Source organism: Narcine bancroftii, chromosome 6 (genome assembly GCF_036971445.1).
Source record: "Narcine bancroftii isolate sNarBan1 chromosome 6, sNarBan1.hap1, whole genome shotgun sequence".
Lineage (NCBI taxonomy): Eukaryota > Metazoa > Chordata > Chondrichthyes > Torpediniformes > Narcinidae > Narcine > Narcine bancroftii.
Genome location: NC_091474.1, coordinates 96,085,804 through 96,098,001, shown reverse-complemented (window position 1 = coordinate 96,098,001; position 12,198 = coordinate 96,085,804). Strand labels below are relative to the sequence as shown.

General features: G+C 47.3%; 1 protein-coding gene across 3 annotated transcripts in view; it reads right to left on the bottom strand.

The window, feature by feature from the left end:
* Positions 1 to 676: 676 nt before the first annotated feature.
* LOC138736378 (annexin A7-like) overlaps positions 677 to 12,198 on the bottom strand; it is a 92,839-nt gene continuing 81,317 nt past the window's right edge. For all 3 annotated transcript variants that reach the window (XM_069885820.1, XM_069885821.1, XM_069885822.1), the window contains 3 exons: positions 7,698 to 7,773; positions 3,170 to 3,282; positions 677 to 2,897 (listed from right to left, as the gene is read on the bottom strand). In XM_069885820.1, the coding sequence (XP_069741921.1) occupies positions 2,775 to 2,897; positions 3,170 to 3,282; positions 7,698 to 7,773 (312 nt within the window). In that variant the 3' untranslated portion in view covers positions 677 to 2,774. The remainder of the gene's footprint in view (positions 2,898 to 3,169; positions 3,283 to 7,697; positions 7,774 to 12,198) is intronic.

The window sequence follows — 12,198 nt, the reverse complement described above, 5'->3', positions numbered from 1 at the left end:
GACCTCCTAATTTCTGTACTCCGTATTCAGGCAAAAGGCCCAATGTGCTGAAAACCTTTATTGATTCTTTATTTATTTACAAGCTGCTATGCACCTGTACTCCTAGATCAAGTATTGTGTGATATCAGTGATAGGAAACATACTGGAAACAATTCTGAGGGACAGGTCTACTTTGTGACTGGATCTATTGATATGAGTAAATCAATGAAATTTTACAGATGCATTTCAAGAAACCTAAATAAACAGTGGGACAGTGGGGGGGAGGCAGTGGCCTCAGGGGTTGCAGGGCACCAGTAACAGGCAGGTCCCCCCCCCCCGACTATTTGGGAAGCAGAAGAGATGACCCTACAGAAAGGTGACCAGTGAGGGGTTCTGTGGGTGAAGCACAGGCAGCAGAGCTGTTGGCGACTTGAGACAAACGACTCCCATCAGGCTGTGAACTGCTAGAGACTGGCTGAAGGGGTGCCAGGTGTTGGAAGCGAGAGGGGCCCCTGAGGCTTTGTGATTGTATTGGAGTTTGGATGTGAAGACTGTGGCTGTGGGAACGCTGGAGGCAAACCTACAAAGACACTCAGTGACTCTGAAGGGACTCGTTTCTTTCTCTGACCATAAGGGGCACCAGGCAATTTCTCTGGGTGAACTAATGATATTATGTGGATAGAAAGGAACAAAAATCTCAGAATGATATAGGTTTATTTTGTGTATAAACACAGATGAAACCACAGAAGCATTTCTCATTATTGCATCATTTCCATTGATTCCATTGTTACGAAGCCTGAATTATTTTCCAAACATGCATATAAAATGTTGGTGCATAATTATAAAATCAAACACTAATTTGGACACTGATAAACTGAGACAATAGGTTGTACACATCTAACAAGGTTTGCAGCTCAGGGCGGCAGTAGCTTCACATGGCTGGGAACGTGGGTTTAGTAATTTACTGTCGACATGGGCAGCTCCCTCTCCAAAGGCTGCCCCACTTCCCAGCAAGGCACTGAACCATGGCTTTCCAGTGAGGGTCACTGGAGAACCGCCCTGAGCGTGGAGCTTTGTGGTACAGCAAACAATTCTGCTTTCCTTCAAAGAGCCCTTGCTTGACCAGCCAACACAGCTCTCATGGTCAGTGAGCTGTGTTGGCAGATTACTGCACAATCTTTTGCAGGCAAGTATCTTCTATGATTTTCGCTCCCTGGCACAGGGGGTTTGAACCCTACACAGGCATTGTTTCCAAACTGGCTCAGTGAGACTCCCCAAGGCAGTCAGCTTGGCCAAGGATGGGGGGGAGGGGGGGGGGGGGGTGGAGGGTGTGACTGCCAAATCTGTGAAGGTTTTACCAGTGAGGTAACAACGGATCACTGCTCAGACTGTGGTGTTTACACAAATGAATGTGAAACATCACAGCAAGCTATGCCATTTCATAAATATTAACCAATTGAAAGAAAAATCTTAATTCATGGCACACATTAATCAGATCTACAAACAAATGATTCAGTAAAAGGGGTGCAGTTGGTGTCAAAGTGCAAAGACAAAGGTATATCTTTTTTTATATTCTATACTTCAAACATACAAAAAATAATTTCTATTTGTTTTACAAGGCACAAAGCACGCATTGAATATATTGGCTATATTTTTAGCAAAGGGAATATATGGCTTGGGATAGAATTAATCGTCACCCTACTTGAAATGATGCCTAGTTGTAGGAAAAATGTGCAGAATGAAGCAGATGGCTAGATTCCCTGGGAGTCGCGAGGGAATGTTTTCTCAGACACAGTCTAAGAAAGCACGAGCACTTCTCGCTGTTGCAGAGAGTGGGGGAAATAGCAAGGAGCTCACCGGCTCTCAAATGTTGTCGCTACCTCGGAGGGGAAAACACGTGACAAGCATCAGGGAGAACCTTCCAACGTTCAGATTTTAGGGCGCACAGGTTTTCCAAGTAACTATACAGCAACTGCGAACCAAAAAAAAATTAAACCCAAATTTAAACATTGCAAACTCTGCAGAGACCAGACAATATTCCTTTTCATTAGAAATATCTCTTTTAAGATCAAGTGCTGATTAGACGGGGGAAAATACTGAGAACCAAGCTTCTGATGAGGGGGAGTTGGTGGGAGATGTGCAGGCAAGTAATTGGCACAGAGAGTGGTGGGTGCCTGGAACGGGCTGCCAGGAACAGGAACGAGAGAAAAACTTGAGTCTCCCAGACATTCGTAAGGAATTGCGGGAATAGACGTTCAGTGAGACCGTTGAACAATCCCCATGTTCAAGTTATCCAGTGTAACTTGGGCTGATCTGCACAAGATGACGGAGGAAGGAATTCTGATTCGGAGCACTGAAGACTGGCCCTCTTGGTTAACATCTTCAATGACCCCTTGTGGGACAGTTTGTAGGACAGCACAATTAACTAAAACCACCAAATCTTGAAATTATCAGTGAATTATTCACTTTAAGGCCTATTGTTCAGCAGTTGCCGTTTGACCACTGTTGATGGGCCTGAATTGAGATACTGTCATGGTTTCCCTATACCTTCCCAGTTGCATCTCAGGAACGCATTCTCGCATTCACATTAGTGTTTGCTGGCAGCTGGTTCCTGGGCGAGCGAACCACCTCACCCGAACACCACCACTCCCCACTGAGGTTCATCCAACTGTTGGCACCTTGTGATTTTCAACTCTCCCCTACAGTGAATGAAGGTGAAAAGGAATATTGTCTGGTCCTCCTTCAAGAGACGGAATCACGGTGGACTAGGTACCCAGAAGCTCTTGTGTTGACACTTAGTTCCCAATAATGGCCAGCAGCATGCGCTTGTAGTCACCGCTAGTGTCACTCTCCACCATTTTACTCAAGGTCTTCTGGTACTTCTCCCAAAATGCCTGCTTGATCTGAACAAGGTCGATCTGTGGGTGCAAAGGAGAGAAAATAATAATGCAAAGGGGAAAACGCAGGGGTCACATTTGCTGCAGCAGAGGGGCGTGAAACAAACTCAGCGGTGGCAACGGATCGGACCTGGGGCTTTCCTGCGCAGAAGAAGCTGAGAAGGAACAAGCTTTCATCCAAGCACAGTACTGTGACCACATAGATTCACAGACTGGAGAACGTGAAACCCTCCCCAACAAAATACTCATTCCTTGGATAGACACTTCTATGGTTTAGAGAGCCAACTTCGTACCTCACTGCGGGTCACGATGACACGGATGAGAGTGGAGTCACTGGTCCCAAGGCCCTTCATGCTCTTGTAGAGTTTTTCAGCAAAAAAGGCCGGACGGTTGATCACACATTGCACTGGAAAGGAAAGGTTGGAGAATGAAGTTATAGTCTGCAACTTCACTGAATCACAGGGGCAGACACGGGCCATATGCCGATCGCATCCACTCTGGTCACATGGCGGATAGTTAGTGAATCTCACCTGACATCCTGTTCCATGGTCCTGCCTTCGCCAGTATGGTTGGTATGTGAGGGTTTCTGTCTATGCCCGCCTTCAGGTGAGCAAGTTTCAGACCCACCACTCTCTGGGTCTAACTCCCCTGGAACTACACTGTTAAGGCTTACAAATTAGAAACCAGAGAAAACTCTTCTTTGGCTTGGCTTCGCGGACGAATATTTATGGAGGGGGTAAAAAGTTTGTGGCTGACAAGTCCGATGCGGGACAGGCAGACACGATTGCAGCGGTTGCAAGGGAAAATTGGTTGGTTGGGGTTGGGTGTTGGGTTTTTCCTCCTTTGCCTTTTGTCAGTGAGGTGGGCTCTGCGGTCTTCTTCAAAGGAGGTTGCTGCCCGCCAAACTGTGAGGCGCCAAGATGCACGGTTTGAGGCGTTATCAGCCCACTGGCGGTGGTCAATGTGGCAGGCACCAAGAGATTTCTTTAGGCAGTCCTTGTACCTTTTCTTTGGTGCACCTCTGTCACGGTGGCCAGTGGAGAGCTCGCCATATAACACGATCTTGGGAAGGCGATGGTCCTCCATTCTGGAGACGTGACCCATCCAGCGCAGCTGGATCTTCAGCAGCATGGACTCGATGCTGTCGACCTCTGCCATCTCGAGTACTTCGACGTTAGGGGTGTAAGCGCTCCAATGGATGTTGAGGATGGAGCGGAGACAACGCTGGTGGAAGCTTTCTAGGAGCCGTAGGTGGTTCCGGTAGAGGACCCATGATTCGGAGCCGAACAGGAGTGTGGGTATGACAACGGCTCTGTATACGCTTATCTTTGTGAGGTTTTTCAGTTGGTTGTTTTTCCAGACTCTTTCGTGTAGTCTTCCAAAGGCGCTATTTGCCTTGGTGAGTCTGTTGTCTATCTCATTGTCGATCCTTGCATCTGATGAAATGGTGCAGCCGAGATAGGTAAACTGGTTGACCGTTTTGAGTTTTGTGTGCCCGATGGAGATGTGGGGGGGCTGGTAGTCATGGTGGGGAGCTGGCTGATGGAGGACCTCAGTTTTCTTCAGGCTGACTTCCAGGCCAAACATTTTGGCAGTTTCCGCAAAGCAGGACGTCAAGCGCTGAAGAGCTGGCTCTGAATGGGCAACTAAAGCGGCATCATCTGCAAAGAGTAGTTCACGGACAAGTTTCTCTTGTGTCTTGGTGTGAGCTTGCAGGCGCCTCAGATTGAAGAGACTGAAAACTACAGCACAGAAAACAGGCCATTCAGCCCTTCTAGTCTGTGCTGAAACATCATTCCTTTAGTCCAACTGACCTGAACCCATTCCATAACCCTCCAAACCTCTTCCATCCATGTATCTATCCAATTTATTCTTAAAACCTAAGAGTGAATCCACATTTACCATGCCAGATGGCAGCTCATTCCAAACTCCCACCATTCTCTGAGTGAAGAAATCCCTCTAATGTTCCCCCTAAACCTTTCACTCTTGAATTTATCTCTCCTAATCTAAGTGGAAAGAGCAGACTTGCATTTACTCTGTCTATACCCCCCTCATAATTTTGTAAACCTCTATCAAATCTCCCCTCATTCTTCTACACTCCAAGAAATAAAAGTCCTAACCTGTTTAATCTTTCCCTGTAACTCAGCTCCTGGCAACATCCTAGTAAATCTTCTCTGCAATCTTTCAATCTTACTGATAAACTTCTTGTAGTTTGGTGACCAGAACTGCACACAATACTCCAAATTTAGCATCACCGATGTCCTATACAACCTCACCATAATGTCCCAACTCCTGTACTCAATACTTTGATTCATGAAGACCAAGATGCCAAAACCTTTCTTTACAACCTGTGACACCACTTTCAGGGAATTATGTATCTGTATTCCCAGATCCCTTTGTTCCTCCGCATTCCTCAGAGCCTGACCATTTACTGTGTATATCCTTCCAAAATGCAGCACCTCACACTTGAATTCCATGCGCCATTCTCAATCCTATTTTTCTAATTGGTCCAGATCCCTCTGCAAGCTTTGAAAACCTTCCTTGGTGTCCACAACACCCCCAATCTTCGATTCTTCCATGTCACTTCATAATTTAACACATCTCCATTAATTATTTAATTTAGACATACAGCACGATAACAGGCCCTTCTGGCCCACAAACCTATGTCACCCAAACACACCAAATGACCTACAACCCCATATGTTTTGAAGGGTGGAAGGAAACCAGAGGACCCGGAGGAAACCCACGCAGACATGGGGAGAATATACAAACTATTTACAGACAGCGCCAGATTCAAACCCCGGTCCCTGGCATCATAATCGTGCCGCGCTAACCAGAATGCCTCTTCCCGCACCAGTGACAAAGACCTCCCAGTAGCCAACAGTTTCAGTTCTGCGTCACACTCCCATGTCTGTCCATGGCCTCATGTACTATCCCACCGAGACCACTCGTAAATTGGAGGAACAACATCTGATTTTCCGTCTGGGTACTCTCCAACCGGACGGCATTAACCTCGACTTCTCCGGTTTCTGCTAACCTGCTCTCCTTTCCCTTCCCTCTGTCAGTTCTCTACCCCTTCCCTCTGTATTCACTGACCCATCCCTCCTCCTCTTGCTTGCTGCTGTGTCCTCCCTCCCTTCTCCACCTATGACCTCCCGCCTTTGTGACCACCCCTCCCCCTCCCCACTCTTTTATTCTGACATTTTTCCAGACCTTGAAGAAGGGCTCAAGCCTGAAACATCAGTTCTGTATCTTTGCCTTTGCTACATAAAGGACACTGACCTGCTGAGTTTCTCCAGCATCGTGTCTGTACTTCTCTAACCATGCTACCCGATAGATCCTCTTTTGCTTCAACAACCCCCAGTCTTCCCTCCAAACCTCACCCCCCCACTGTAAATCTCAAAATCCTCATCAATCTCTCTGAACACTCTCTCGTGAAAAGCTTTCTCCTCCAGTTTGCGACTGGAACTGTGCAGAGAACTCTGACTGTGGGGAGACGAGTGTAACAATCTCACCGCACTTGTGTCTTGACTAATGAACGCAACTTTCCCACATGTCTCAACCACCTTCCTTTCCTCCTACCTTCTGTGGTCTGGCACTCTCAGATCTCTCTCTGTATCCTTCCATTTATTGATCTGATACACTGCTCCAGACTCAACTTCACGTGCACACTTGTGCCAACTAATCCATGAAAACACATCTTCACTGTTGGTCACAATGCCAATGGAGTTACACAGCCAACTCCACCACCGTGGCCCACCACGGAAAGCAAAGGAACCGTCGCCGGGAGATCACTGCACAGCAGGTCCTTGGAAACTCCTGTCAACTACCTCCTGACAAGCAGAAATCCGAATCTGTACCTTTTCCTTAGATCCTAGGGGTTTTAACAGTTAGCTGGAGGTAATTGCTATCCAATGATAATGGGCCATATCCTGTCTGATCTGTCACTGGTCATGCGCAGGTCATTTGTAGTCATCAGCTGCAAGAAGCACGTGAGATGCGGAGACAGGGAGAGGGGTGAATAATAGAGGCAGAGCAGCGTGGAATGTTTTTCAGAGGTGGAGAACTGGGGCTCATCATGGGGGGGGTGGGGAAGATCTGCTGTGACGTGGGTGGAGAGATGCAGGAGAGGGGAGCAGGAACAAGGGACAAGGCTCGGGGTGGGGGGGGGAAAGAGGACGAGAAGGTGGGAAGAGATGGGGTTTGCTGCAGGGTAACTTTGGGTTGCTACTAGTTATACCGGACAACAAAGATTTTGCTTCCTGAACACTTTTGGGTGGTTTTTGGGCAGCTGATCACGAAAATCGCCATAAAATTTTCCCACCACATACACCCTTTCCTGTCATACTTTAAACTCTCAAACACACAAAACCATGAAGTTGCAATATTGAAGATTCACTTTCTGCAGTCACATTTGGACGTCCTCCCTGCTGATCTCGGTGAAGTCAGTGACGAACATGGTGAAAGGTTTCACCAGGACTTTGTGACCATAGAAAGGTGGTATCAGGGCCACTGGAATCCACTGATGCTGGCCGACTAATGTTGGACACTGACATGCTGAGTATAAATGAAAATTAGCAGCAAAACATTTTTTGGTCGGTTGAACTAACGCAATATGTCAGAATCACTTTGTGATTAAACATCCTAAATTCAATGAAAGTTAATGTTTCTCCACTTGCTACATGATTAGTAAATCTGAAATTATCTTTGTGTTCAGCTTGACTTTGTCTATCATAATCCCCATTACTTTTCAGGAAGCCCACCTTTTGGGAAAAAAAACTGTTGCCTGGTGTAATTGAGAGACCGACGAGCCAAACCTACCAATGGCTTGCATCCCATCACGGACATCTCCTGAAAACTCCCGGTCAATGGCCTTCGACAGCTCACGTTTGGCCAGCTGTGAAGAAAGCAAAACACACGTGAGAAACTCAGCCTGCACAGGGATGAAATGGAGGGCTTCTGTGGGATCTCTTACAGGGTCATCAGCCGGATTCCCAATGACAGAATAGATCGAGCACAAGGAAGCCATTTGGCCCATAATATCCGTGCTCCCCACCAATGAAACCTGTCCTCACCACATACATCTAGAGCTAACGTGTCCCTCACAAGTGGTGTAGCAGGATTCCCTCACCCTACTCTCGGTTCTCTTTCCTTTTAGTTTGCACCTGTGACATCCAGACCTCGCCCCATACCCATGTCCCACCAAAGGGAATCCCTCCAACAATCACTCTGGACACTTCCTCACCCTTTCTCCCTTTGAACAAAATAGTGTCAGCCTCTCCCATCCATCCTCGTAACTGCTGCTTCCCCTTCCTAGAACCGTTCTCCCAAATCTCGTCTCGGCCCTCTCGAATGCCTTCACATCCTTCCCACAAGTGACATCCAGAAATAAGCTGATGCTGGATCAGTTCTTAATAAAGGCTCAGCCTGACCTGCCTATTTAATACCCTCGATCAATACTGGCAGGGCGGGGCAAGGCAGGCTGAGCCAAGAACACAGGCCAAGCCAAGAACACAGGCCAGAAATGGGGCTGTTTCATTAGCCTCTAACTCAACCTATCAAAGTTCAGATTTATTGTCAGAGTAATACATCTCTGAGAACAATATTGCCCCCAATGTTGTGCAGACCTCTCTATTCCTTCCAAAGAAAAAGTATCTTTCATCCATGTGTCAATTACTTAAATGTCCCCAATGTTTCAGCCTTCACCACCATCCCTGGCAAGGCATTCCAGCCCCCACAACATTCTGCGTTTAAAAAAAAAACTGACCCCCTGATGTCTTCACTAAACTTTGTACATGTGTCCCCTGGTATTTGCTGATCCTGCCCTGGGAAACAGGTGCTGGCTGTCCATCCTATCTATGCCTTTCGTCATCTTGTGGACCTCTATCAAGTCTCCTCTCATCCTTCTACGCTCCAAAGTGAAACCTTGCCCCATAAACTTGTTTTCCAATCCAGGCAACATCCTGGTAAATCTCCTCTGCCCCCTCTCCATAACTTCCACATCCGTTCTATAATGAGGTGACCAGAAATGAACTCAATATTCCCACGTGTGGTCTTACCAGAGATTTGTAGAGTTGCAACATAACCTCTCTACTCCTGAACTCAATCCCCCTATTACTGAATCCCAGCATCTCATTGGCCTTCTTAACTATCCTATCAACCTGTGCGGCGACCTTGAGGGATGGATGGATTTGAAGCCCAAGATCCCTCTGTTCATCCACACTCTTAAGTAACCAACCGTAAACCCTGGACTCAGCCTTCAGCTATGTTGAAGTTCAGGGAGGTGTGGTCACCCCTCAACAAATTGCTCCCCCATTGAGAGACCCGCCACCTGACCAGGTTCATTCCCCAGAACCAGCTCCATTATAGCCTCTGTTGGCCTGTCCATATATTTCCTGCTCCTTTCCAAAATTTGCTTGCTTATCTGCCCCTCGGTGACTTTGGGACCTTTGGCACAGTGATAGCTCCATTTCTGACTCCCACCCACTCCCTCTGCAGTGTCCTCCCTTTCTATAACCGTGATACTATCCCTGACCAGTGATGCTATTCCCCCCCTCCCCTTTTCTACCTCCCGTCCTATTGCTATGTTTCATTAACGGCCACAACATCGTAGTTCCACGCACTGATTCATGCTGTAAGTTCACCCCCTTTATTCCTAATACTCCTAGCGTTGCAATAGACACATTTCAACCCCTCTAAATGGCTACATTTATGTTTTGTCCCCTGCCTGTCCTTCCTCACCAACTCATCATGCTTTCGTCCTTCTACCCTAATCTCTGCCCTCACATTCTGATTCCCACCCCCTTCCCCCCCCCAAACTAGTTTAAACCCTCCCCAACAGCTCTAGAAAACCTGCCCACCAGGATATTGGTCCCCCTCCAGTTCAGGTGCAGCCTGTCCTTTTTGTACAGATCAGACTTTCCCCAGAAGAAATCCCAATGATCGAGAAATCTGAACCTCTGCCCCCTGCGCCAACTCTTCAGCCATACATTCATTTGCCACAACTTCCTGTTCCTACCCTCTCTGGTTTGTGGCACAGGGAGCAATACTGAGATCACCACCTGTGGTGAATGTCTGCCAAGCTGCCTGTCTCCCCTCTGGTGAGCCTTGCTTTACTAACATTGGCTGTGCATTATCTCCACTGTTAAGGACACTCCCCTTGGATATAACTATATGCTTCTATTGTCTTTCACTATTGTACCATGAGTTTCTGCTGAACTGGAGTGAGCCCTGCTACGAAAGGGGATTGCCACCAGCTACAACCCGCAGGGCAATGGGCAGGTTGAAAGGCCTAATGCTACAGTCTGGAAGACTGTTAATCTTGCTTTAAAAACACATGGTTATCCTGTTACCCAGTGGCAGGAGGTGCTGCCTGAGGCACTACATTCTATTCGGTCTTTATTGTGTACTGCAACAAATCAAACACCTCATGAACGTATGTTTGCTTTTCCTAGGAAATCAGGAACTGTGATGGACTGGCCAGTCTGTTAATCTGAGCCTGGATCCATGCTGCTGAAGAGCCATGCTCGGGCGCGTAAAACAGACCCCCTAGTCCAACCAGTTCAGCTACTGCATACTTACCCCAACTACGCTCAAGTTAAATTCCTAGACGGGAGTACTTACACTGTACCCCTAAGAGTTCTGGCCTTGCCTGGTTCGTCCCTTCCTCGCACCCCTATTCAGAATGAGGCTGAGAGGTCACTCCCCCCAGCCTGTAACCCCTAGTAAGCTTTCAGATGGCCATGCTGAGGCTCCACCGCCTCATGCTGGCGATTCCGGAGCGGGTCCAGTACCCAGTCCTTTCCACACTACTGACCTAGGACCTATACCAGTTCCCAAGGTTGCAAAGGAGCCACTTGTTTTGAGACGAAGCACTAGAATTCGTAAACAACCTGATAGGCTGAGATATTCATAAGACATCTCATTATATTTCGATTGCTTGCTAGATACTGGCATATTTTGGCTGTTAGAGTATCTCAAGGCTAAACATGGTATCCATGTATCGCTTGCTTCAGTCTTTCCTAGCAGCTGTCCTTTTGATTTTAACCCTTGTTCTGCTGGGGGGAGACTGTGGTGAATGTCTGCCAAGCTACCTGTCTCCCCTCTGGCGAGCCTTGCTGTATTAACATTGGCTGTGCATTATCTCTACTGTTAAGGACATTCCCCTTGGATATAACTGTATATGCATCTATTGTCTCTCATTATTGTACCATGAGTTTCTGCTAATAAAAGCCATGATTATTGTTTGACCACATTGTCTTTGTCTACTTCATCAACTGGCACCGCCACCCTTGAGGTCCTGCCTTTTAACTTATTTCCTAACCCCCTATATTCACTCTTCAGGAGTGGGGATGACCCCACTCCAATCTATATCATTGGTCCCCACGTGGACCACGACATCTGGCTGTTCACCCTCCCCCTTCAGAATGCTATGAACTTGATCAGAGACGTCCCTGACCCTGGCACCTGGGAGGCAACATACCATCTGGGAGCCTCGTTCACAGATCCGCTTATCCACTTGTCAACTAGCAATCACCATTGCTCTCCTTTTCTCTCCACTTCCCTTCTGAGCCGGTGGCCAGCCTCTGTGCCAAACGTGACCACCACAACTGGTCCCTCGTAGCTCGCCCAACAGTATCTAAAACAGTATATTAGTTGACGGGAACGGCTCTTTTTGCCTCTTCCCAATCCCTTTCCACTGACCTGTCTCCTGATTTTTAGAGGGGGGGAACTGCCTCCCCGAAGCTCCTGTCTATCACTACCTCTGCCTCCCTTAAGATCCGCAGTCATCCAACTTCAGCTCCCTAACTTGGTTTGTCAGGAGCTGTAGCTGGATGTACCTTTTGCATATGTTGTCATCAGGTGTTGTTCCTGACTTCCCATATCCTACAACCAGAGCACTTCACTGACCTAGCTACTGCCTTCATTTTCTACTCCCGAGTTAATTAAATCTATTAAAGAAAATTTCCGGTATTCCCTCTCTGAGAACAAGTTTTTCTTCAGCCTCTGCTTGCACTCCTTCACTGAGTCACTCGCTCACTGCCCAATCTGCCGAAGTTGACCCTCCTGTTATTTGTAACTACACCCACCAACCCCCCCCCAAAAAAACTGTGAACCTTGGGTGTCCAATTATAAGAGAAAAGCTTTTAAGATACATTGGTCAATTTTTCAAGTACGGTCATTGAGCTATGAGGTAAAGAGACCTAGATGAGACTGAGGTACCATCAGCCCTAACCTAAGTACATTGTCAATTGAAGGACTAATTTTCAAAAATAGGGAGACCAGATCTGTCTGCAGGCAAGTTCTAACCAGAGTTCAATAC